General features: G+C 49.9%; 1 protein-coding gene across 2 annotated transcripts in view; it reads left to right on the top strand.

The window, feature by feature from the left end:
• Positions 1 to 27,017, top strand: part of ELAPOR1 (endosome-lysosome associated apoptosis and autophagy regulator 1) — a 93,098-nt gene that overhangs the window by 5,104 nt on the left and 60,977 nt on the right. For both annotated transcript variants that reach the window (XM_014576451.3, XM_075910558.1), the window contains exons 2-4: positions 21,747 to 21,867; positions 24,768 to 24,960; positions 26,043 to 26,190. In XM_014576451.3, the coding sequence (XP_014431937.2) occupies positions 21,747 to 21,867; positions 24,768 to 24,960; positions 26,043 to 26,190 (462 nt within the window). The remainder of the gene's footprint in view (positions 1 to 21,746; positions 21,868 to 24,767; positions 24,961 to 26,042; positions 26,191 to 27,017) is intronic.

The following is a 27,017-nucleotide window of genomic DNA, read 5'->3' as shown; positions in this document are numbered from 1 at the left end:
CCATCCCCTTCATAAACCCATCTAGTTTAATCTTGAAACCAGATAGATCTTTTGCCCCCACTACTTCCCTTGGAAGGCCGTTCCAGAACTTTACTCCTCCAATGGTTAGAAACCTTCGTCTAATCTCAAGTCTAAACTTCCTACTAGCCAGCTTATATCCATTTGTTCTTGTGTCCACATTGGTATTAAGCTTAAATAATTCCTCTCCCTCCCTGGTATTTATCCCTCTAATATATTTAAAGAGTGCAATCATGTCCCCCCTCAGCCTTCTTTTGATTAAGGTAAACAAGCCAAGCTCCTTGAGTCTCCTTTCATAAGACAGGTTTTCCATTCCTCGGATCATCCTAGTGGCCCTTCTTTGTACCTGTTCCAGTTTGAATTCATCCTTCTTAAACATGGGAGACCAGAACTGCACACAGTATTCCAAATGGGGTCTCACCAATGCCTTATATAATGGCACTAACACCTCCTTATCCCTACTGGAAATACCTCGCCTAATACATCCCAGGACCATATTAGCCTTTTTCACGGCCATGTCACAATGCCGGCTCATAGTCATCCTACAATCAACCAGGAATCCGAGGTCCTTCTCCTCCTCCATTGCTTCCAACTGATGTGTCCCCAGCTTATAACTAAAATTCTTGTTGTTAATCCCTAAAGGCATAACCTTACACTTCTCACTATTAAATTTCATCCTATTGCTATCACTCCAATTTACAAGGTCATCCAGATCTTTCTGTATGATATCCCGATCCTTTTCTGAAGTGGCAATAGCTCCCAACTTTGTGTCATCCGCAAATTTTATCAGGACACTTCCACTTTTGGTGCCAAGGTCAGCGATAAAAAGATTAAATAAAATTGGCCCCAAAACTGATCCCTGAGGAACTCTGCTATTAACCTTCCTCCAACCTGACAGTTCACCTTTCAGTATGACCCACTGTAGTCTCCCCTTTAACCAGTTGCTTATCCACCTCTCAACTTTCATATTAATCCCTATCTTTTCCAATTTAACCAATAATTCCCCATGTGGTACTGTATCAAATGCCTTACTAAAGTCGAGGTAGATTAGATCCACTGCATTTCCTTTATCTAAAAAATCTGTTACTTTCTCAAAAAAGGAGATCAGGTTGGTTTGGCACGATCTACCTTTTGTAAAACCATGTTGTAATTTGTCCCAACTCACTCAGTTCCTTCCAGATTTCAACAGCATCATCAATAAAACAACTATTTCCATGCACTTTGTTCACAGCTACTGGAATGCTAAGTACTGTGAGCTTATGTGCTCAACATTTGTTTGCAGCCCAGTGTTGAGAACTTTGGCTGTGGCCATACCATCTGTGTTTTCATGTTTTTGTTCACAAGATGTCATCTGATTAGGCCAGTTCTTGATATAGTGCTGAAAACAGTCCATTACTGAGTTCCAACACATGTGTAAGCGGGGGAATGGTCCCGCTATTGTGGGGAACTTTCCTGGCTTCTATACACCCCGGTGAAATGAACCAGCGAAAGGATCTGAGTCCCCGCTCCCACTTCCTTTACCCCACGGCTCCCTGATCCTGAGGGCTCCCCCTGCACTCTCCTGAGTAGCAGGGCCCTTGAAACCCCAACAAGGCTGGGCCCAGGTTTCCTGGGGCTTAATCCCTGACCTTGTAGTCACTAGGGGCAGGAGTTAGGGTGTCCCCACTCCGAGGTGCTCTCTTTACACTGCAGGCCTTCTTGGCCCAGTGATCACTTCATAAGGTTCAAAGCAAATACAATTTATTAAACAACAACGGATTAAAGAGAAAAGAATAAGAAAAAAATGAGAATGGTTAAATGAGAACACACAGCTCTGCTCTGTAGCACAGGGACATCAAAACAGCAGCCTGCAGAGTATAAGGACAGTCCACAGTCTCTTCCTTAGAGGCCCTGGATATGCTGCAGGGGGGGGGGGCTGCAGGCTGGACACGCTAGCTCTGGCAGTGACCACACAGTCTCAAGCTCGAAGTGGCCAGACCCCTCTCCCAGTCCAGAGCCTTTCCCCACACTTTGCTGGTCCCAGGTGCTCACCACATCCAGCTGCAGGCTGTGCTGCTTGGCCAGTTCCAGCTCCTTGTGTTGCTTCTCTGTTCCTTTTTGCTCTGAGATCTGCCAGTCTGCTGCTCAACACAGGGTCTGCTCTCCTTGAGTTGTGTATGCCTGGCTCTGCTGCTGCAAAAACTGCCCCTCAGCACAGCTTGCTCCTCTTAGCAGTGTCTCAGCTCTCTGTTCCTTTTGCAGGACTTCTTCATACAGCTTGCACTGCTCTTTTCAGCTCTCTGTCTTTGCAGGACCTCTTCTGCACACAGCTTGTTTGTTCAGAGACAGAGCCAGAACAATCCCAGCTCACAGGGAGGACGGGGCCTGGCCTCTCCCCTTCCTCACTGGCCTGTCCAACCTGTCAATCAGGCTGAGCTGGAGTGTTGGCTGCTTTCCATTGTCTCTGGGTCAGTCAGTCTAATGAACTCTTCCCCTTCAGATACTGCGAGCTGGCAAACCAAAAACTCCCACAGAGTTTTAGTAAGGGGTAACAGTCCCCTTACACATGTCTATGGGAGGGTTAGCTTGGTTCCTCCCACTCTTTTTCAAAACAACAGTTGCAAAGTGGTTCTTATGGAAGTATTTTGCAATTTCAATAACATTAGCCTTTATTTCTGGAATACTGAAGTCTTTGGCTAGGAGATGCCTCAAATGAGCACTGTAACCATATGTTATGAGCTTGAGACTCTAGTCACACTCTTAAATTTCTGTCTTGGATGCAATTGCAGCATTTTCTGTGGCCAAGCTGCACACTAGACATTTGAATTTTTTCACAATTTGTAGATTTTTACTGCTACCTTTTCAAAATATTCTGCTTTGTGAGTATTTCCTGATTGATCAATTGTTTCTGTAAGGAAGACGTTCCCTTCTGTTTGTTGTGTGACAATTTGCCTGCAAAATCTGCTCTGTTGGGTGAACTGTATCCTAGTCTTAATGATGAACCATATTAAATAACTTCAGAGGGGTAGCTGAGTTAGTATGTAACAGGGAAAAACTTAAATAGTCTAGTAGCACCTTAAAGACTAAGAAAACATGTAGATGGTATCATGAGCTTTGGAGGGCATAACCCACTTGCTCAGGTGACAGGAGTATTAGAAGTCCAGATCCAAGAATAAATAAGGAGGGGAGGGAAAGAGACAGAGAGTAGATGTTTCAAGTAGAGGCTGATGAGAACAATTAGCACCTCCGTTGTTTGGTTTAAGTCATTAGGATGTGGAAGGTAGTGTGTGTCAGCCGATGTCCCTGTTCATACCATTTGCATATGAATTAAACTTGTGAATGAAGTTAAGTTCCAATCCTTCTCTGTGTATTTGGCTTGTGGAATTGGCCTGAAAAACAATGGTGACTTGAAGATCCATTAATGAGTATCCAGGCAGATTAAAGTGTTCTCCAACAGGTTTTTGTGTGTTGCCTTTTTGGATATCTGACTTGTGTCCATTAATTCTTTCCAGTAAGACTGTCCAATATACATGACAGTGGGGCATTGCCAGCATAGATCACATTAGTGGATGTGCAGTTAAATGAGCCTCTGATTTAGTGGCTGATATGGTTGGGTCCAGGGATGAAATCGCTAGTGTAGATATGTGGGCAGAGTTGGCACCGGGGCTGATTGCAGGGATGGGTTCATAGATGATTATGATGATGTATAGCGTGGTTACCTGAAAGAATTTGAGGTTAGAGAGTTGTCTGTAGGTGAGAATTGGCTTTTCCCCCAACACCTCAGAGGGAGGGGTCGTTTTCCAGGGTAGGTTGTAGATTGTTGTTAATGCGTTGGAGGGGTTTAAGTTGTGGACTGTAGGTGATAAGTGGAATTCTGTTTTTTTTTCTCTCTTTTGGGTCTGTCTTGAAGTAGTCCATGTCTGTGTACACTCTTGGCTCTGTCAATGTTTTTTTCTCACTTCTCTGGGTGGGTATTTCAGTTTTAAGAATGCTCTATATAGACCCTGTAGGTGTTTGCCTCTGTCTGTGGGATTGGAGCAAATCTGGTTGTATGTTAGGGCTTGGCTGCATGCAATAGATTGAGAAATGTCTGGGATGGAAGCTAAAGGCAGGAAGGTAAGGCTCCGTCTAAATTACACCCCTCTGTTGGTAGAGGGATGTAAATTAGATGTATCAAAAGTGCAAATGAAGCAGGGATTTAAATACCCTGCTCTTCATTTGCATAATGGTGGCGGCCGCTTTTTTTCAAAACGGGGCTTTTCGGGGGGGGGGGGGGAGGCAGTTTAGACAGGGCAGTGAGGAGTACAGGATCTTTCGAAATGGGACATTTCTGTCATAAATGCCCCATCTCAACTGCCATTTTTTTCAAAAGCCACGTATTGGATAAAAGCCATTATGCAAATGAAGAGCAGGATATTTAAATCCCTGTTTCATTTGCACTTTTGATGCATCTAATTTACATCCCTCTGCTGAAACGGGTGTAGTTTAGACATAGCCCAAGTGTAGTGGCTGGTAGGTTTCTAGTATAGGGTGGTGGAAATTTGTCCATTTAATTGTATTGTAGTGTCAAGGAAGTGGATCTCTTGTGTGGACTGATCCAGGCTGAGGTTGATGGTGGGGTGGAAGTTGTTGAAATCCCTGTGAAATTATTCAAGAGTCTTTTTCCTGTGGGTCCCATATGTGTATCTTGGGCAGCATATAGAAAACTGGTTGGGGATTAAGGGGGGATGTTAATGTAAATTTGGTTCTGAGCAGCATCAGGGAGCTTCATGAGTAGTTGTTTGGTTTTTTTTGGTCATCTTTAGTGGGATCACAGGAGAGAGGCTTGTAGAATCTGGTGTTAGTGAGTTGTCTGGTCGCTTCCTGTTCATAATCTCTTCTATTCATGATTAATCCAGTGGCCCCCTTGTCAGCCTCTTTGATTATGATGTTAGAATTGTCTTTGAGGCTGTGTATAGCATTGCATTCTGCATGACTGAGGTTATATGATGTTTGCTGACCATATGAGTTCGAGCACGTTTTGTGGAAGCAGTCGATGTAGAAGTCAAGACTCTCATTATGACCATTAGAAGGGGTCCACATAGAAGCCTTCCTCTTGTGGGATTGGCAGGGGGAGCAGCAAGGTCAGTGTGTTGTACATTGGTGTGTTGGAAATATTCCTTGAGGCAGCGGTGGCAAAATAGGCTTTCAGATCTCCACAGCCATGGGCACCCGCATGGCACTACAATATACTTACGTCTTCAGAGCTGACCTTGAACAACGTTTCCTCAGCTCTTGCCCTCTAAAACCCTTTCTCTACATTGATGACATCTTCGTCATATGCATCCACAGGAAAGAGACCCTTGAAGAATTTCACAGGGACATGAACTATTTCAAGATACTCCCCAAAAAAGAAAACAACAGAATTCCACTTGTCCACAACTTAAACCCCTCCAACGCATTATCAACAATCTACAACCTACTCTGGAAAATGACCCCTCACTCTGAGGTCTTGGGGGAAAGGCCACTTCTCACCTATAGACAACCCCCTAACCTGAAACACATTCTTTCTAGTAACCATGCAACACACCTCCATCATAATCATCCAGGAACCCACCCCTGCAACCAACTCCGGTGCCAACTCTGCCCTCGCATCTATACTAGCGATTTCATCCCTACATCAACCCAACATCAGCCACTAAATCAGAGGCTCATTTAACTGCAAATCCACTAATGTGTTCTATGCCATCAAATGCCCTACTGCAATAGAGATTGTCCAGTTTGGCCAATATATACTGGAAAGAATTAATGGACACAAATCAGATATCTGAAAAGGCAGCACACAGAAACCTGTTGGAGAACACTTTAACCTGCCTGGACACTCATTAATGGATCTCCAAGTTACCGTTTTGTTTCAGGCCAATTCCACAAGGCAAATACACAGAGAAGAGTTGGAACTTCATTCACAAGTTTAATTCTTATACAAATGGTATGAACAGGGACATTGGATGATTTGCACACTACCTTCCACATCATAGAATCATAGAGCTGAAAAAGACCTCAGAAGGTCATAAGTCCAGTCCCCTGCCCTAGGCAGGACCAATCCCAACTAAATCAACCCGGCCAGGGCTTTGTCAAGCCGAGACGTAAACACCTCTAGGGATGGAGACTCCACTGCTTCCCTAGGGAACCCATTCCAGTGCTTCACCACCCTCCAAGGGAAATAGTTTTTCCTAATATCCAGCCTGGACCTCTACCACCACAACTTGAGACCATTGCTGCTTGTTCTGCCATCTGTCACCACTGAACAGCCTTTCTCCATCCTCTTTGGAAACTCCCTTCAGGAAGTTGAAAGCTGCTGTCAAATCCCCCCTCACTCTTTGCTTCTGCAGACTAAACAGACCCAACTCCCTCAGCCTTTCCTCATAGGTCATATGCTCCAGCCCCCTCATCATTTTGATTGCCCTCTGCTGGATTCTCTCTGCATCCTTTTTGTAGTGAGGGGCCCAGAACTGGACACAATACTCCAGATGTGGCCTCACCAGAGCCAAATAAAGGGGAATAATGACATCTCTTGATCTGCTGCCAGTGCTCCTCTTAATGCAACCTAATATGCCATTAGCCTTCTTGGCTACAAGGGCACACTGTTGACTCATATCCAGCTTCTCATCCACTGTAACCCCCAGATCCTTTTCTGCAGAACTACTACTTAGCAAGTTGGTCCTCAGCCTGTAACCATGCTTGGGATTCTTCTGTCCCAAGTGCGGGACTCTACGCTTGTCCTTGTTGAACCTCATCAGATTTCTTGTGGCCCAATCCTCCAATTTGTCTAAGTCACTCTGGACCCTATCTCTGTCCTCAACCATATCTACCTCTCCCCCTAGCTTAGTGACATTTGCAAACTTGCTGAGGGTGCAATCCATCCCCTCATCCAGGTCACTAATAAAGATATTGAACAGAACTGAACCTTCGGGCACTCCGCTAGAAACCGACCGCCATCCTGACATGGAGCCATTGATCACTACCCGCTGGGCCCGGCCTTCCAGCCAGCTTTCTATCCATCTTACCATCCATTTATCCAATCCATATTCCTTTAACTTGCTGGCAAGAATATTGTGGGAGACCGTATCAAAAGCCTTGCTAAAGTCAAGGTATATCACATCCACTGACTTCCCCATGTCCACCGAGCCAGTTACCTCATAGAAGCTAATCAGATTGGTCAGGCACGATTTGCCCTTCATTAATCCATGCTGACTATTCCTGATCACCTGCTCCTCTTCCAGGTGCTTCAAAACGGATTCCTTGAGGTTCCCCTCCATGACTTTTTCCAGTGACTGAGGTAAGCCTATAGTTCCCTGGATCATCCTTCTTCCCTTTCTTAAAGATGGGCACTACATTTGCCTTTTTCCAATCATCCGGGAGTTCTCCCGATCTCCATGACTTTTCAAAGATAATGGCCAAAGGCTCCTCAGTGACATTTGCCATCTCCCTCAGTACCCTTGGATGTATTAAGTCCAGACCCACAGATTTCCCCACCAAGGGCTGTCCACCTTCATCCCATATTCCGTCACTTAGCGCATTAGTCTGGGAACTGACCTTGTCTGTGAAGACAGAGGCAAAGAAAGCATTGAGTACTTCAGCTTTCCCCACATCATCTGTCACTAGGTTACCACCCTCATCCAGTAGGGGCCCCACACTCTTTGGGTGTGTCTAGACTACATGGCTCCGTTGACGGAGCCATGTAGATGAGTTTACTAGACATAGCAAAATGAAGCGGCGATTTACATAATTGCTGCTTCATTGACATCAAAATGGCCGCTGCGCTGTGCCGATCAGCTGATTGTCAGCACAGTGTGGTGGTCTAGACAGGGATCAGCAGACCTCAGAACCCTTTCTCATCAGATCCTTTATGCCAGTTGCGCTTTTGTCTTCCTGATAACTCTCCTGCGTTCTCGAGCTAGACATTTATACCCCTCCCTAGTCATCTGTTCAAGTTTCCTCTTTTTGTAAGCTCCCTTTTTGTGCTTAAGTTCACCAAGGATTTCCCCAGTAAGCCAATCCAGTCTCCTATCATATTTGCTTCTCTTGCTATGTGTTGGGATGGTTTCTTTCCGTGCCTTCAATAAGGCTTCTTTAAAATACTGCCAGCTGTCCTGGGCTCCTTTCCCCTTCATGTTAGCATCCCAGGGGATTCTGCCCATCAGATCTCGGAGGGAGTCAAATTCTGCTTTTCTGAAGTCCAAGGTGTGCATTTTACTACTCTCTTTCCTTCCTTTGGTCAGGATCCTGAAATCTACCATCTCATGATCACTGCTTCCCAGGTTGTCACCCACCTCCACTTCCCCTATTAGTTCTTCCCTGTTTGCATATGTTCTTGCACAAGAGAGCACAATGTAGAGAGAGCCAAAGTAATAGCAAAAACATTTTAAATACATCAGAAACAGGAAGTCTGATAAATGACCAGTGAGGCTGCTGGACAATGGAGATGCTAAAGGAACACTCAAGGACTATAAGGCTATTGCAGAAAAACAAAATTCATTCTTTGCATCAGTCTTCATGACTGAAAATATGATGGAGCTTCCCAAACCTGGACTGTTCTTTTTAGGTGACAAATCTGAGGAATTGTTCTATATTGAGGTGTCATTAGAGGAGGCTATTAAACAAGTCATTGGCTGTTCTCCTCAGTGCCGTCCCTAAGTGGGGGGAGGGGTTGCAGAGGTTAGGACAACCCCTGCTGCTTCACCCAGGTCCCACTCTTGCCCTATCTCTTCCTACCCTGCCCCACTCCAAGTCTTCCCTCAAGGCTCTGTCCTTGCCCTGCCTCTTCCTTGCCTTGCCCTGTCCTGCCCCCCATCCCCAAAAAATCAAGTGATGCCGGGAGCTGGTGCGGCAGAGCAGAGCTACTCACTCTGCCTCTGGCCACATGCTCCCTGAAGCCAGGGGCAAAATGAAACCGGGTTGGTCGCGCTGCTGCTGGCCACCGCGTCATAAAGGCCCCACGTCCCTGACGTGCAGGATGGAGCAGGACTAGTTGTGCTGCTGCTGGCATCCATGGGCCCCTGAAGCATGAGGCCTCCTGAAGTGTGGGGCCCAGGGCAACCACCCAATATCATCCTATGAACTGGTTCTTCTATAATAAACATGTAAACATGATCTTCATTGATTCTTAAAATATTTCAGCTTAAATTAATCTGTGTAGATATTATTTATCCTCCTGGTTAGCAAAAACCCCTCAAATTTAGTGCAAATGTGCATGTTTTAATGGTTATCAGTGTGAATCAGCCCTTCTTTAACCAAATAAAAAGTACAAACATGATTAAAATCAATTACTTAAATTAAGGGTTCTTGCTTGCTGATTTAATTATGATTAAACTCAGTGACTTGGGCCAATTCACCCAAACCATTAAAAGGCAAATTTTCAACATCTTTGTTCATAAGGACTGAATTCTCTTCACCTCCTGTGAGATAAGGGGAGAAATTGAACCCACCAGAACTGGGCCCTAATGCTAAATCCTCTGGCTGCTTGCCCACTGCTTTAGAAAATTAAATGTTCCAGCTGGTCTTACTGGTTTTAAATTATGCTTTAACTCATAGGTAAATATCCCCTCTGCCTCCCTACACAGGATATCGGCTTTCAAGGTAGCTTGTAATGAGAAAACACAAGCCCCAGTAACAGATGTTCTTCCATATGACTGGGCTCAGAGATAAGGCGAGGCTTTGTCAGTTCTTGAAGCAAGGAAGGTAGGGATGTTCGCTGGGGCAGCCCTGCACTCTGTCCCAGTGTGAGAGATGGTTTACTCTAGGATCCAGGAAAATGACCTCTTTAAAAAGCTTTTGTTTTTTCTCTCCTCACATCTGAGCTCTGTGGGCAGGTCCAAAGCAGTGTGAGGCGAGGTGCTGGAGGCAGCAGTGCTTCAGAGGAGAAAGCAAAGGGGCACATGCTGGTGCTCACGTCCCCTCCTATAGTACCTTTCACCCAGGGAGCCCGCTGACATGTAGAAGGGGAAGAGACTTGTGTGGTCAGATAGCGAGTCTGTCTCTCAGGCAGGGATAGGATCCAGGAGTCAGACTGTTCTACCCCGGTGTGATGCTCTGCCTAGTCCCCAGGTAGTTAGCTGAGCTGCAGAAATGCTGGGGAGCCATGAGCAATCTCCTTGTAACTGGTCCAGCTGTTGTGGTTTGTGTCCATGTACTTTAGTTGTGTGGGATGAGATGAATAAACAGTCTGGGCACCAGTTCAGCTTCTGAAACATCTGGTGTGAATGTCTCCTAATTGCGCCTGCTTCCTTGGGCAGAACTCTATGTCCGGGTTTACCCAGGAACCTGTTTAATGAACAACGTTCATTGTCACACTAACCCACAGGTCCCGCCAAGATAAACATGCTGTTTTCATAAAGGCAGGGAGTGCTGCCCTGGCTGCTTGCTAAAGTACACGCTTTGGAAAGCTGTCAAACTAAATTGGAGTCTATGGTTTAAATTAAACTACGTGAAACCAAAGACCAGTTGAAACGCTCGTGGGTTTTTAGTATTTTTTACATTAGTTTATAACACTCAAAGGCAGAACGCTGTCCAGCCCCACCTGGGAACAGCAACCAAGCCCTCCCCCCACCCTGGGCAGAGGGGCTCGCATTATCTAGGCAGCAGTAATGCAAGAGGCCTGTTGTCCAAACCCACAGAAAAGGGTCAGAGCCTGCCCCAGTTGAGCTTTTAGGCAAAGTCCAAGAAGAGAGACCAGTGGAAATAACAGAGTGATGGGGGAGCCTCATGGCAGTAGTGAGACGGAGGCTACATCTACACTGGCCAGTCTTGTGCAAGAACATACGCAATCGTTGCTGGGCCTGATTTGCATACTTAATGACCCGACATTTTTGCGCAAGGGACTTTTACACAAGGAGGAGCAGTCTACACGGCTTCTTCATGCGCAAAACCCCCCACGACTACCCCTTACCCACCATGTGGTTCTGCAGGAGCTCAGGGCTTCCCTCAACCCCACTCTGTGCAGTTCCTTCTGGGTCAGACACTTTACGCGTGGTGCTTGGCCCTGCCAGCGGGGGCAGATGCTTTGTGTGGAGCTTGGTCCCACTGGCCGGGCCGCATAGTGATTGCCAGAGCTGGAATTGGGGCTATCATGAGGCTGCCCTAATAGGGACAGTCTCACCGTGGTTCTGGCTCCAGCCGCAGCATTACCAGCTACCCCACTCATTCTGTTGCTCTGTGTGGTGTGGCATGGGGCAGAAGGGAATTCCCTGGAAACCCCGGGAGGTGGGACTAAATAAATGCTGGAGGCATGGCTTGGGTTCAGACACCCCACCACCGGTTAGGCCTTGCCCCAAACCAGCCATTCCTATCTACTTTTTCTGGGATTGAATGGCATCTAGCACAAAAGCTCTATGGAACTTAACATTTTGATCAGTGATCTGAAGGAGAACATAAAATCATCACTAACAGTGAGCAGATGACATAAAACTGGGGAGAGTGGTAGAGAGAGGGAGGCTGGGTCATTTATAGAGTGACCTGGATACGAGCAAATTTAGGGTTAAATGTGACAGAGGCCTTGGAACAGAGGCCTGGTCGGGGATTCTATCCTGGAGAGTTGGGATTCAGAAAAAAGACTTGGGAGTCCTGGTCGATAATGTGCTAAACATGAGTTCCAGTGGGATGTATTGGCCAAAATTGCTAATGTGATTCTGGGTTGCATAAATTGGAGGATCCTGAGTAGGAGCAGAGAGGTTCTTTCCCCTTGATAGCTACTCCTAGTGTGATTGGTGTTGGAATATGGTGTTCAGTTAGTTCAAGCAGGGTGTAGATAAACTGGAGAAGAGTCAAAGAAGAGCCAGGAGCATGATTAAAGGATTGGGAAATTGTGCCTTTTAGTGATAGATTTAAGGAGCCATCTGTTTAGCTTAATGAAGAGCCGGTTATGAGGTGACTGGATCAGCTGATAAGTATTTAGTAAAGGGTTGCTTGCTCTGACAGGAAAGATGGAACAGGACCCAGTAGCTGGGAGGTGACGCTAGACACATTAGAAGTGAGATGTGTATGTTCCTAGCAGAACTCCTCATTAGCTTTTGGAGCAATTTACCAGGGGTCATGTGGGATTCTCCCTCATTGACACTTTACATCCTGATGGCCTCTGCACTAGGAACGGTTGGAGGCAGCTCCCTGGTCTGAGCTATGCAGGAGTCAGACTACATGAGCACACTGGCCTCTTCTGGCCCTGGAATCTCTGAAATGGAATTTCTGAAGCAATGGGCTCCAAGGCCCAAGTGTATTCCAGGGTCCCAGTGTATGGGAGACCCCTCTAAACCCATCATACCCCACACTGGCAAAGCTCAATGTGCAGCTGAATGCGCAGCTCTGCTAGAGTTATCTGGGAAGAACCCATGGCTACTGAGGCCCATCTCTCTGGTTCCTGGTCAGCATGGCTCAGTCAGATGACTCTAGCCAGGGACACCCCCTTAGCAGGGGACTCCTGCACTTTCAGTTGGCAGCATAGTCCCAGCAGTGTTGTCTGACTGGCATGAGAGCAGCTGCCTGAGTAGGTTGAAATTGTCCATGCACTCAGGTAGCCGAGCACCCGACACGCCATCCGTAAAGAGCGCTCTACTGCAGAGCCCCAAGCGGGGTGTTGGTGAAATGAGAACAGCGTGAACTTTCAGGCCAGCAGGGTAATATCTAGCAAGCCCCTGCGTTCAGCCTCTGCATGGCCTTCTCCAGTGACAAGCCTGGGGAAGGGGTGGTGGCACTCCTGCACAGCATCTTCATGGTGAGCTGCATGGGCCAGATTGCCAATGGGAACAGATGCACAGTAAAGCTCTGCTCCCAGAGCACCCAAAGAACTTTTTCAAACAGGGCCGGTCAGCACCAGTATTCCCTCTAAGATTTCCAACCATGAGTGGAATGAGTTTTGTCCTGTGCACCAATATTGAGGTCATGCGCTGATTTGGATGTGTGCACCGTGGCACCCAATTTATTAATGCACATTCCCTCCTGGCTGCCAGAGCAGAAATCTCCCCACCCCTGCCATACAGCATGTCCCATTCCTGACTGCCAGAGTAGATCCCCACCTCCCCCTGCCCCACCACGTGGCATGTCCTGTCCCCAGCTCCAGCGGCCAGAACAGGCCCTGTCTCCCCTCGCCCACCTGCCACAGGGCAGCCCTGGCACCGGAGCAGGCCCCAGTGGTTCCCTCACCATGCTCTCTCAGCTGGCTCCACCTGAGCAGCCACCTGCAGCTCTCCAGAGGAAGCGGGAGGGAGAAGAATTTTTTTTGTTCACGGCAGAGCAGGCGCGCACCTTAGTGGGAATTCCGGTCAGCACCCGTTCCTGCTGGGCTCTGGATTGTGGCTACTGTTCCCTTTGAAAATTTTGGCCTTCTGTTGCCAGGGCAGGGGATGAGGCTTGGAAAGGGATCTACCCCTTTCTTCTCTCTCTGAGCCCAGGCTGTGGGGGGCTGGATTTAGGTACCACTGCAATAAGCTAGCCAGCACCTGACAAACTTGCCAGTCAAATGGGTCTGATCCTGCTTTCTCAACAGTGGTTTGCTTTTTAATACCTGTAATTCTGTTGAGTGGAATGGATTTACTGGGAATTCCCATGAGGCAGGTAGGGTGAGGCCCTTTCTGTGCAGCCCTCTCATACTTCACATTTGATGCCAGCACTGTCTCCTTTCACACCTGTGCTCCCAGTCAAAGGGTGCGGGTGCGTTCTCTGCCAGTGTGGTCATTGTGAGAGCTTGCTCCAGCCAGCCTGCCTGGCTGATCTCATTTTACAGTAAGTGGATCCTAATTATTGTGGCTGTTTCTGCCACCTCTGCCAATGGCAGAGAACACACCTGCAGTGAGGCAGGCTGCAACTTGGGGACCTTTCTGTGCTGGGCGGCTCCAATGCCACATTCATGTGGTGCCAGCCACTTTGCTTGGAGCATGATGAGTCACACAGCTAATCCCAGTGTGCCATGCTGACAAGTGGGCAGTGGTGCTTTGCTGGCTAGCATGGCCTTCGTAGCGTGCTCTGTTTGCTCAGTAGAGGGCTGGAGGTGAATTTGACTGTGTGTGTGTAACACGTGGGGCTGGTGGCTGCAGTGCCTCACAGGGGCCCTGAATATATCACTGTGTGTCTGGCCAGGCAAGCTGTTCACTTGTAATCCTGGAGTGGAGGGGTTCAGTGTGCACCTGGTCTATCTCATGCCCCAACTTGCACTGAAGTGGGATGCAGGGTGTCAGAAGCATGGAAAGAGGGGTAGTCCAGTTAGCCTGACACTTTGGCAATCTAGCTTCATGTCCCCGCTCCACTAGATTCTTCAGTGTAACCTTGGACACAGCACTGGGTATGGCTACGCTGCAGCAGGGATCTGAGCGAGGTCACCCTGGAGCTGAGCTTGGGGCCTGCTTGTGTCTTCATCCACACAGTAGTCTGTCTGTGTTCCTGAACAGTTAGGCTGCCTATGAGCTGCAATGTTGATCGTCCCACACTGGGGCTCACAACACAGCCCTGGCACACAGGATGGCTGTGAGGGACTCAGATCCAGCTACATACCATAGGCAGACATCAAGCATCAATTCTGCTCTTCCCTAGCTTTGCCAGAAGCCCTGTGAGCAGGATCTCAAAGATGTGAGCATTGTCAGCCTCTGAGTTCTGAACTGTTACTAAGGCCCCTTTTCTCCTCTGGGCCTGTCAGGCAAGTGAGGGTTAAATTGGTTTTGAAAATAACCAAGCTTTAAAGAGACTAGGTACAAATTGCTTCCTAGCTCCATGTCCCTGTCTGCAGTTTTGCAGTAGCATGACCCCACCTCTTCTCCAGTAGCCTGGACACACTTCAGGGTAGACAAGCCTCAAATTTCTAACTTAAAAACAAACAAACCAAGCAATGGGGGCAGCCCTCTGCAGCCCTTTTAATGCAACATAAAGAAACAACAAACAAACCTCTAGTCTGTGTGTCTCCCCTTTGTCACCTGCCCTGCAGGACTGACCAGAAGGGACATCTCAAGCATCTTTTGTTTAGCTGCTTATGGGTATGGAGCAAGTGGGTCGGATGGGACAAATTCTCCCCAGCACACTGCAGCAAGAGTGCGCGGGTGAACTGGAGGGAGACCTGTTCAAAGAGGAAGAGGGTGGTAAAATAGGACCTCTTGCACTGACTTGGCATGCAGTGTGTGCACTAAAGGAGCATCACACTCCTGTGTCAAGGGCAGGAGGAAAACTAGAGGGGAGGGGAGGGGAATGTAGGCAGCTCAACTTAACATCCCCTGGCTTATGCCTGTTGTGTAACTTACACCTGCAATTATGTTACCACTGGGTTATGTTCAGCTCCTTTGTACTACAAGCAGACTACCTGCAAGGAGCCCTGCCCTTCCATGGGGGAAGGGCAGTGTGACGGGAGCAGCCTCGTGTTGCAAGCAGATGGAAGTGACAGCATCCAACTGGGGTTCAGGAGAGCTGGGGGCTATTCCTAGCTCTGCCACTGGCCTGCTCGGCGACCTTGGGCCAGTCACATCTATGCCCTGTGCCTCAGTTTCCCCATCTGTAACCTGAGGATATTGATGTCTGCTGCCTCAGGGATGGTGAAGATGAACACTTGTGAGGTAACCTGCATGCTGCAGTGCTGACCACTGTAGTAAACCAAGATGAATACTGTGGGGCCTGGACCAAGCCTGTGAAGTTTCCTTTTCACTTTGTGTATCCAGCCTCCTTATTTCCCTTGCCTCCCCCGTCCCTCCCCCGACTTTTCTCTCTCCTGCTGCCTGCCTTGGCCCTGCCCTGCCCTGCCATGAGTGACCTCTCCTTCAGCTCCACTTGGAGCCAGCTTTAGTTCAGATACTGTTCAAGGGGAAAAGTTTTCTCCACAAACAAACAAAACCCAGATAAGCCTTGTGCGTTCCCCAGCAGCCTGCCTAGAGCCTGGCTCGATGCTGCTGATGAATGGAATCCCCCCACAGGATAGTAGGACTTGGGGCAGGAGCAAGTGGTGAAATACAGAATGGTCTAATGCAATACATTTTGGGGGAGGCCACTGCAAGTTTTTGGAAAGTGGTCAAGGGCCACACTTTTCTGTGTTGGGGGTGCAGGGTCTAGGATGGAGGCTGGGTACAGAAGGGTGCACGGGATAAGGGACTGGGGTGCAGGGGAGAGGCTTGCAGGGGTGAGGCCTGAGAGGGAGTTTTGGTGAAGGAGGGGGTTGTGACCTGGGTGTGGGGATTGGAGTGCAGAGTCTGGGAGGGTGTTTGGGTGCAGGAGAAGATTCTGGCCTGGGGGAGAGGTGCAGGGTCTGGGAGGGAATTGTAACTTGGGACAGGGACATGCAGAGGGTTTGGATGGTGACCTGGGGGATGGAGTTGGGCTGTGGGAGGACAGGGGTGCCAGAGGCAGGTGTGTCTGGCTGGGAGACGCTTACGTAAGCGCCTCCTGGCCAACACCCCTAAGGCAAGCTGGGCTCCCTGTCTGCTGCAGCCCCAGATCACTCAGAACTGCAAGCTATTCCTTTCATGTGGCGCTTAGCTGTGGGAGGGGGAAGAGGCTTGCACCCCTATCCCCCAGGCCAATCGCTCCTCTCCTATTGGCTGGATACTTCCAGCTAATAGGAGCTGAATAATAGAATCATAGAGCTGGAAGAGACCTCAGGAGTCCTCGAGTCCAGCCCCCTGCTCTAGGCAGGACCAATTCCAACTAAATCAACCCAGCCAGGGCTTTGTCAAGCCGAGACTTAAACACCTCGAGGGATGGAGATTCCACCACCTCCTAGGGAATCCATCCCAGTGCTTCTCCACCCATCTAGGGAAATAGTTTTTCCTAATATCCCACCTAGACCTCTCCACTGTATCTTGAGACCATTGCTCCTTGTTCTGCCATCTGTCACTACTGAGAACAGCCTCTCTCCATCCTCTTTGGAACCTCCCTTCAGGAAGTTGAAGGCTGCTATCAAATCCCCCCTCACTCTTCTACAGACTAAACAAACCCAAATCCCTCAGTCTCTCCTCATAGCACTCCAGCCCCCTAATCATTTTGGTCGCACTCCGCTGGACCCTCTCCAGTGTGTCCATATCCTTTCTATAGTGGGGAGCTCAGAACTGGACACACTATTCCAGATGTGGCCTCACCAGAGCTGAATAAAGAGGAATAATCACTTCTCTGGATCTGCTGGCAATGCTCCTCCCAATGCACCTAATATGCCATTCGCCTTCTTGACTACACGGACTCACTGTTGACTCATATCCAGCTTCTCATCCACTGTAAATCCCTAGGTCCATTTTTGCAGAACTGCTACTTAGCCATTTAGTCCCCAGCCTGTACCAATGCTTGGGATTCTTCCGTCCCAAGTGCAGGACTCCACACTTGTCCTTGTTGAACCTCATCAGATTTATTTATTGGACCAATCTTCTAATCCGTCCAGGTCACTCTGGATCTTATCCCTGCCCAGCGTATCTACCTCTCCCCTAGCTTAGTGTCAATCTGTGAACTTACTGAGGGTGCAATCCATCCCCTCATCCAGGTCATTAATAAAGATATTGAACAAAACCAGTCCAAGAACAGACTGGGGCACTCGGCTAGAAACCAACCGCCAACCTGACATCAAGCAATTGATCACTACCCGTTCGACCCTACAGTCTAGCCAGCTTTCTATCTATCTTACAGTCCATTTATCCAATCCATATTCCCTTAACTTGCTGGCAATAATATTGTGGGTGACCGTATCAAAAGCTTTGCTAAAGTCAAGGTATATTACTTCCCATATCCACAAAGCCAGTTACCTCATTATAGAAGCTAATCAGACTGGTCAGGCACGACTTGCCCTTTGTGAATCCATGTTGACTATTCCTGATCACTTTCCCCTCTTCCAAGTGTTTAAAAATGGATTCCTTGAGGATCCCTCCATATTTTTTCCGGGGACTGAGGTAAGGCTGACTGGTCTGTAGTTCCCTGGATCATCCTTCTTCCTTGTTTTGAAGATGGGCACTACATTTGCCTTTTTCCAATCATCCGGGATCTCTCCCGATCTCCAGGAGTTTTCAAAGATAATGGCCAAAGGCTCCTCAATGACATTTTTCAACTCCCTCAGCACCCTCGGATGCATTAAATCAGGGCCCATGGATTTGTGTATGTTGAGTTAGCTCCTAACTTGTTCTTTCCCCCACCAGAGGCTGTCCACCTCCTTCCCATACTGTGTTGCTTAGTGCATTTGTCTGGGAGCTGACCTTGTCCGTGAAGACAGAGGCAAAGAAAGCATTGAGTACTTCAGCTTTCCCCACATCATCTGTCAGTAGGCTACCTCCCTCATCCAGCAAGGTCCCCACACTCTCTCTGATCACCATCTTATTGCTAACATGCCTGTAGAAACCTTTCTTGTTACCCTTCACATCTCTTGCCAGCTGCAATTCCAATTGTGCTTTTGCATTCCTTCACTTTTTGCCTCCCCTGCATTCTCAAGCAATATATTTATACTCCTCCCTAGTCATCTGTCCAAGTTTCCACTTCTTGTAAGCTGCCTTTTTGAGTTTAAGCTCACCATGGATGTCCCTGGTAAGCCAATCTGGTCGCCTAACATATTTGCTTTTCTTGCTGTGCATCGGGATGGTTTCTTCCTGTGCCTTCAATAAGGCTTCTTTAAAATACTGCCAGCTCACCTGGACTCCTTTCCCCTTCATGTTAGCATCCCAGGGGATCCTGCCCATCAGTTCTCAGAGTCAAAATCTGCTTTTCTGAAGTCCAGGATGTGTATTTTGCTGCTCTCTTTTCTTCCTTTGGTTGGGATCCTGAAATCTACCATCTCATGATCACTGCTTCCCAGGTTGTCGCCCACCTCTACTTCCCCAACTAATTCCTCCCTGTTTGTGAGCAGCAGGTCAAGCTGCGCATGGTTCCTGGTTGGATCCTTCAGCACTTGTACCAAGATGTTATCCTCAACATTCTCCAAAAACGTCCTGGATTGTCTGTGTACTGCCGTATTGGTCTCCCAGCAGATCTCAGGGTGATTAAAGTCCCCCATGAGAACCAGGGCCTGCGATCTACTAGCTTCTCAGTTGTCCAAAGAAAGATTGGCTGAGAGATTGGCTGGGGTCAATTCCTATTGACTAGTTGTTTCTGGCCAATAGGAGCTGAGGATTTGGCTGGGGTGGGAAGATCACACAAAGTCTCCCCCTTCCACCAGAGCAGAGAGCCACGAGACTGCTTTAAACCCACAGCAGGTTTGTGCTTGAGGGTCCCGGCAGGGTGGTCTGCAGTCTGGATCCTGTGGCCATATTTTGCCCAGCCGTGGTCAAATGGGTGGAATCATGGCCCTGGAACTATCCCCGAGCTTGCCACTGGCCTCCTTGGTGGCCATGCAAGTCACATCTGTGCCTGTTCCCCATTTGCATTGATCCCTGTGAATAGTTTGGGCTCTGGAGAGTGCTATGAGAGCTAGGTGTTGTTTGTTGCTGGTTGGCATGTGGGGTCTGGGTCTCCCTTGACTCCAGCAGCAATTAGCAGAGACTATAATGTGGTCAATAGTGCCCCAATAGTACGAAAGCAGTATAAGTACCAGGGGGGATGGGCTCTGAATATAACCAGAAAAGGCACTTGTCTTGAAAATGGGTCATTAGCTTCTCTGCTTCCAGCTGGACTGGGCTGGACCAGGCCGGGCCAGCATCCTCCAAGGCACTCCCATGTGGTGGTGGCAGGCTCAGCACATGCTGCTAGCCATGTGGTCCGTGAGCTGAGACCAAGCGCCAACACCTGATGAGGGGATGGGGAAAGATGGCATCATCTCTTCACCAGATGTTCAGCCTGGAATCCCTGAACTGCAGCTTCAGCTGGGCAGGCACAGCCTGTTTTCTGGTCCTGATAAAGAGCTGCCAAGATTGGGCCCAGAGGCAGCTGCCTTTTAGTGCTGAGGAAAGTGGTTCATGAATCCTGCTGGTCAATAAGGCAAATGTGTTCTCGCTGACTTCGATGGGAGCTGCAGATGTGGGGCAGAGGGCGAGGCATGGCCAGTGGAAGGGTTCAGCTGGCAGCCACATTCTATGTGTCACAAGTCACCCCGTAGGGCGGCTAGTGTGACTGTAGATACCGCCCTCTGGGCGGAGTGGGGGTCCGGGCCCACCCTCTCTCTGGACCCCGGCCCAGGGCCCTGACGCCAAGCGCGAGGCTCTCGACGGTAGCAGGCGGGGTGGTTCCCCAAACGCGCCTGCTCTCGGGTTTCACGGCCCACCCTGGGCCTCCGTCACTCCGCCCCAGTCACGGTCGGGAGCATGCTCTCCCCTCCTCTCCTCCTGCTTGCCGCCCAACCAACACTCTCCCTGCTCGCTCCGTCCGCTTGTCTCCCTGCTTGCCCCGTCCACCCCCTGGCTAACTCGCCGGTGGCTTTTAAACCCAGCCCTTCCGGGTCGCCCTCCCCTCTGACACACCCGGGCGCATCCGTGACGTCAGCGGCCGGCTCGGGCGTGCTCGTGACGCAGGCACCCTGTTCTGGCGCCTGCTGATGTCACGTTACACTGCTGCCCCGTTGCGCACCTGGAGCGGTTTGGGCCCCGGTGCCGTTTTCTACCCCCCCCTTTGTCTTGCGCTAGTGGGTGGTGACGGGGTTGCTCCACCCCGTCACACTATGCATCTGAAATATGCAGTCCCTTGGAAATTGTTCCACTGGATCCCTTGTGCGTATCCTCCTTCAGCTACATTTGTTCCCCTGCAGCATCCTGTCCTTTGTTGCTGCAGTGATTCTCCTGCTCACACCCTCTCTGCAGGCTGGGCTTGAGAGAGGAGCTGGAGCACTGTGTTTTCCTGGACTCAGCCCCTGAAAATACAGGTCTTGTTCAACACGTGATCCCAGTGGTGGCCATGTGCCAGGTCACGGCAGGAACAAAGAAGGCATAGATAATCATGGGTCAGACACGGGTACAGTCAGCAACGGTGTAATTAACACATGTCCATGTCATGGAAGCACAGGGAAGGGGACGTGACATTATGGCACTGGATAGACCAAAACCATTGATAACAGGAACAGCTCTCTGTCCTGGGGAAACACTGATATAAATTCTCTGAGCTCTCCCATCCAGCAGCTCAGAGAAGTGGCTGGGGACTAACGTTATTGGGCAGCATTGTTGCAGGAATGGCTCAGATCTTTCTGCCCCTTGTAGCTCCATTGGCCTTGTGCGGTAAGTGGGAGGATGGGGGCCCCTGGTTCTGCATGTGTGCAGGCACTGACCAGCCTGACATCTGAAGAGGAAGGTGGCACCTGGAGGTTTTGTGAAAGCATCTGAGTGGCTTAAGTCCCAATCTCCAATGGAAAGTCAACTCTCCTGGGCACTCTGCAACCCCACTAGATGACTATCTGCACCTTCAAGCCCCTAGACTCCTGGAGAAATCTGTCCCAAGGGGCTGGTGTGCTCTGGGAATGGCTCCATGGAAGCCACTGGGTTAAACAGCCCTGGCTGTTCACCAACCCCTGCCAGCATGATGGCAATGGAAACCCCTTTTGGCACATGTTCCCAGCTACAGCCAAGTGGGGGTGCAGGGTGTGAAAGGAGTCCTTGTGCATGTGTGGACCAGCTTCTGATCCTGTGATGGTGAGACTCCATCAGCTTGACTCCTTTGTAGTGTAACAGGGTATAATTCTGCTAGGTCAGGGCAGCTCCTGGAATCAGCCTGGCACGGGTGCATGTGCAGTGTCTGAGAGGCCATGTGGTCCCAGGGCTCAGCAGTGTCACCAAGAAGAGTCACACCCATCTTGCTCCCAGTGCATGCGCCTCGTGCTGTGCGAGTCTCGCTATAGCTCACCTCTGCACTTTCTCTTCCAGTCTGAATACCACTACGAATACACGGCTTGTGACAGTCTTGGCTCGCGGTGGAGAGTAGCTGTGCCGCACACCCCGGGACTCTGCACAGGCCTGCCAGACCCCGTCAAGGGCACCGAATGCTGTAAGTTACTGTCACAGCTGCTTCATGTGGCTGCCCAGCTGACTTGTACTGTCTGCATGGATGATGACTGGGGTAGACTGCACCTCTCACATCTCTTCTGTGCCACTGGCTTCCAAAAAATCCTGCCCAGGCCTGCCTCTGTTCCCCGTGAAACTGGGGGGAGCTTTGCCACTCTTTTCCTGAGCGGCAGGGCAGCATATATTAGGCCTGTTTCCCCTCCTCAGAGTAAATCAGGAGTAACTCCATTGAGGTCAGTGTAACGAACTAGAGGTAGTGCCAGTGTGAGCAAGAGCAGACTCAGACCCTGTATATTTGGGGCTTGTGTATTTTTCCATGCAGTGTACTAGAGGCTTCAGAGAAGGACAACATTTCATAAAGTACAGAATGACACCGCTCTCGGAAAGGGACCAACAGAACCTGTTTGCACAATAACGACAGTCACTCATTAACCAAGACTTCCCGGGGGAGACTAGGAGGATGGGACTGCAGCAGGGGAGCCCTTTACAATGTGCTGCCAGTTTGACAGCTGGATGCAATTATGCAGTCAGAAGTGCTGTGACTCACCTAGGGGGCAGCTGCTTAGTCCAGGCTATATCTCTGCTAACCTCATAGCCCTTTCAGCAGGTGGCAAATCTTTTCATCTAGTCTATTTGGACCAAGTTCTGCTGTCCCTCCAGCCTGTACAAACTTGTGACTGTCAAAAGATGCCCCTAGCACTGGGATGAGAGGGAAGTTCAGCACCAAATCAAAGAACGGGGGATGAAAAATTCTGAACTTCCCCACCAATTCTGGCTTTCAATATGCCCTGAGCTGAGATGCGTGGGACTGTGGAGGGGTTAGCTAGCCCTGAAAGCCAGGGGAATGGCCATGCAATCCAAAAGGAAATGCATGAGTTTGGCTGCACAATGACTTTTAAAAAGTGTTGTTTTTTCTCTCTCCCTGTACCCTCCAATGCCAATTTCATTCTAATTTTATAAATCACTCCTTTGCGTAGTGTCACCAGTTTCTGATTTTTTACTCAATACAGGCAGTCCCCGGGTTACGTACAAGATAGGGACTGTAGGTTTGTTCTTAAGTTGAATCTGTATGTAAGTCGGAACTGGCGTCCAGATTCAGCCGCTGCTGAAACTGACCGCCAGTTCTGACTTGCATACAGATTCAACTTAAGAACCCCAAGCTTCCCCAAGTCAGCTGCTGCTGAAACTGATCAGCGCTGATTCCAGGAAGCCTGGGGCAGAGCAACTCTGCCTCAGGCTTCCTGTAGTCAGCGCTGGTCAGTTTCAGCAGCAGCTGACTTGGGGACGCCTGGGGCAGAGCAGCTGGGGTGCTGCTGGGTTGCTCCAGTAGCACCGCTCCTCGGCGCTACTGGACCAACCCAGCAGCACCCCAGCTGCTCTGCCCCAGGCGTCCTGATTCAGCCACTGCTGAAACTGACCAGCAGCGGCTGAATCAGGACCTGGGGCAGAGCAGCTGGGGTGCTGCCGGGTTGGTCCAGTAGTGCCCAGAGCGGGCGCTGCAGGACCAATCTGCAGCACCCCAGCTGCTCTGCTCCAGGGTCCAAAACAAAAGCCTGGTCTGCTGGGGGGGGGCACACTAGCCGCGCCCCCCCCCCCCCCCCCAGCAGACCAGGGACACGGGGAGCAGAGCCGCAGCAGCAGCGGGGTGCCGCGCCTCTGAGGCTTTGCTCTGGCAAAGTCTCAGAGGCGCGGGACCCCCCAGCGGCTGCGGCTTGAGTCCCGGTGCCTGTGGTCTGCTGGGGACCGTCCCCAGCAGACCACAGGCACCGGGACTCAAGCGGCAGCAGCGGGCGGGTTCCCGCACTTCTGAGGCTTTGCTCAAACATTACTGCCACTGGTTTTTGATGGTGTGACTTCAGATCTACCCCAATGCTAAGCATCAGGTAAAGGAGACCCAGAGAGCGAAGAGATGCATGAAGTATGCTCAAGGAGGAGCTGGGAGCCATGGAGTCTGGATCCTGCTCTGGGTTCGGTTGAGTTGGAGGCTGCACAGGGACAGAAGTGCAGGTGTAAACTGGACAATGCTGTGCTCTTGTGAGCATTTTGGGCAAAATGTTGGTGGCCAAGAGGAAAAAATCCCCCAGGATCCCAAGAAAAGTTCCCTTTTGGGGCAGGTGAGAAAACACTGAGGTTTTAGCAACATCTGAATGTGCACAAAGGAAAATAGATTCTGTCTGTGTCTGAGCCCAGACTGCAGGAGTATGCTCAGTGTGGGCACACCAAGAACAGAACCATCTCACGTAGCTTTTTATGGAAGTGCTGCTAGACTGGCCTTATAGGAGAGCGTCTACTGCCTTGCAAATGAAATGACTAGTCCATGACAGTCCACAAACCCGCCTGCCTGTGTCCATATACAGACCCGTCTTTCCCATGCCAAACGACCTAGCCACTCCAACCTTTGTCCTGGGTGGGATTCTCAAGCCTGTGGGATACAGGTCAGATTGGTTCCTCTGCCTGGTTGACATTAGTTTGCTCGAAAACAGTTTGTCCCTTCTGCCCCGAAGGGATTGGATCTATGGGTCTGCGTTTTCCCCCCCGGTTATGGCAACGAGGAAAGCAGTGTCTGTTAATTTGTTCTTATACACACTCCTGTCTCGGTTATGTTTGGCTTTTCTGGAGGGCACAAGCCCAAGTGTCACTAGGATGCTTTGGGTGGCTGAATGCCTGCTGGCAGGTATCCTCTGTGACAGGTGACTGCTCTAGCTGTATGGTGAGTGTCCTAACCAGCAATTAACAAGCTGTATAGCTCCCCCATCCTGTCAAATGAGAATCACAAGGCTACAGTCCCATGCTGTGTGCAATGCAAATGCAGGGGATCGTGGGCTAAATTCAGTTCCCTGTGCCCCTTTACCTCTGATCTCTCTCAAGGGTTCTCTGTTACAGCTTTCTCCTGCAAGGCGGGGCAGTTCCTCGACATGAAGGACCAGTCATGCAAGCCGTGTGCCGAAGGCAGGTATTCCCTGGGCACCGGCATCCGCTTCGACGAGTGGGATGAGCTGCCCCATGGCTTTGCCAGCATTGCAACCAACCTGGAGATTGACAACAGCTTCTCTGAATCAGCAGAGAACTGCACCACGTGAGTTGAGTGCTGCTGCATCCCACGGAGTCCCAGGCTGGAGCCAACATCTGTGGCCTTTGCTGGAGAGCCTGGCCTCCAGGAGCTCTGCCCTCTGGTTGCAGTCAGTGCAACAAGGCTTGGGCGAGAATGGGATGAACCAGGGTGGTTATGTTCTTGCTTGTCTCTCCACTAACAGTGACGCTACTTCTGATTTGCACAGGAGAGAGGGAGTTAGGCCCCGGGAGTTTACTTCTGAGGCACACAGCAGTGAGGGAATTGTCACGGAAAGTAGGTGATGTAACTATAACATCCTGTATCTAGTGCTCTGAGTGGTTTACAAGGGGGATTGAAAACACTGGACTCTTCAAGGCTCTGATATGGGTTTATATTCAGCTTCATTTGTTTTTAAAGCCGTGTGAAATATAGTATGGATGCTCTTAATCCAATTGAAGCCAGTCTTCTATTGAATTAGCTTAATTTGGCAATGAATTGACGTAAACCTGGTTTAAATCGAATTAAGAGCATCACAGAAGCAGCTCAGTATCATGCCTTCAGTGAAGTTAAAGCAGGGCAATTCTGACTGTAGACAGGGCTCAGGTAAGTTTTTTTTAGGTCTCCTCCCTCTCACCATCTTTGTTGTGACTTTCTCTGTCAGACTGTGACGTGGTACTCGCGAGAGGGCTTATGCGACTTGCAAATGTAATCCACTTCTAGCATCACTTCAGATATTGATCCACTTCCAGCTGATGCAGCACTGCGTAGCCTCGTCCCCTGTCATCCCACCTGAGTTAATCCCCCTGTTTGGCTTGGAGCAGTTACCAGCAATGGGGCTGGTGTGACTTGCGGGCAATGGAAAGGCTGGAGGGGGGGGACACTTGAGGCACTGCTGTCTCCATCACCATGCTCAGCACGGGGCTGTTCTGAGCACATCTGCAAACCTCTGGTGATGCCATTGGCTTAGCTGAGGGCACAGTTTGGCCTGTGTGCTCCACCAGAGCAGGTTGGGAATCTCTCCTCCTTTGTGCATGTAGCTCTCCCTTCCCTGAGCAGCGTCTGGTCCTGGAACTCTGCTCACTGCCATCCCTGTCTCTCTGTTCCAGTTCAACCTGGGTGCCCCTGGGAGACTACGTGGCCTCCAACACCGACGAGTGCACAGCCACCCTGATGTACGCTGTCAGCCTGAAGCAGTCTGGCACCGTCTCCTTCGAGTACATCTACCCAGACAGCAGCATCGTCTTTGAGTTCTTTGTATGTCTCCTGGGTTGCTCCTCTCCATGTCACGCTCCCTCCCTGGTCTGTTCTGATGCTTGCCCTGGGAGGCTCAGCAGGGATTCAACCTGAGGCCCAAACGGGAGCCTCCAATGTCTGAGTGAAAGGACCCAGCTGGACCAGCCATGGCTGGGCCAAGTTCCTAACGTCACCAGAGGGGACAGTCCTAGAACCACAGGGCTGGAAGAGACCTCAGGAGGCCATTGAGTTCAACCCCCTGCTAAAAGCAGGACCAACCCCCAACTCAATCATCCCAGCCAGGGCTTTGTGAAGCGGGGACTTATAAACCTCTCAGGATGGAGATTCCAGCCCCTCCCTAGGGAACCATCCCAGTGCTTCCCCACCCTCCTAGGGAAATTGATTTTAAAGTCCAACGGCTTTCCAAGCCCCCAAAGGTACATGCCTTGAGGGATCCCTCCCACCCCTCTAGTTCAGCGGGATGTGGTTCAGGATTCTCTTGGTGCCCAGCTCCATGGAGCTGTTGGAGAGCCACCTGCTTGCACTGTCCCAGAGGGCAGGATGGTTAAGTGTGGCTGGGCTGCTCAGTCCCAGCATGCAGTGCACATCTCCAGCTGCCGAGGTGGAGCACTGCAATGCTGGGACATGTAGTCTCTCTGGGTCATCCCTACAGTTGATGCCAGCCAGGAGCTCTTGGGTCATGCATGTTGCCCATCTCAGAGCCCAGTTTGAGGGCGTTGTTCCGTGGCAGCGGGGCTGGGAGGGCAATGGACGGGTTCTTTCGAAACTGTCAGTGGTATGAGAAACTGCACTAAAGAACCCCCCAGAGTGCCAGAGTTCCATGTGCC

Source organism: Pelodiscus sinensis, chromosome 27 (assembly GCF_049634645.1).
Source record: "Pelodiscus sinensis isolate JC-2024 chromosome 27, ASM4963464v1, whole genome shotgun sequence".
In the NCBI taxonomy this organism is placed as follows: domain Eukaryota; kingdom Metazoa; phylum Chordata; order Testudines; family Trionychidae; genus Pelodiscus; species Pelodiscus sinensis.
This window is presented reverse-complemented; position numbering and strand designations above follow the sequence as displayed.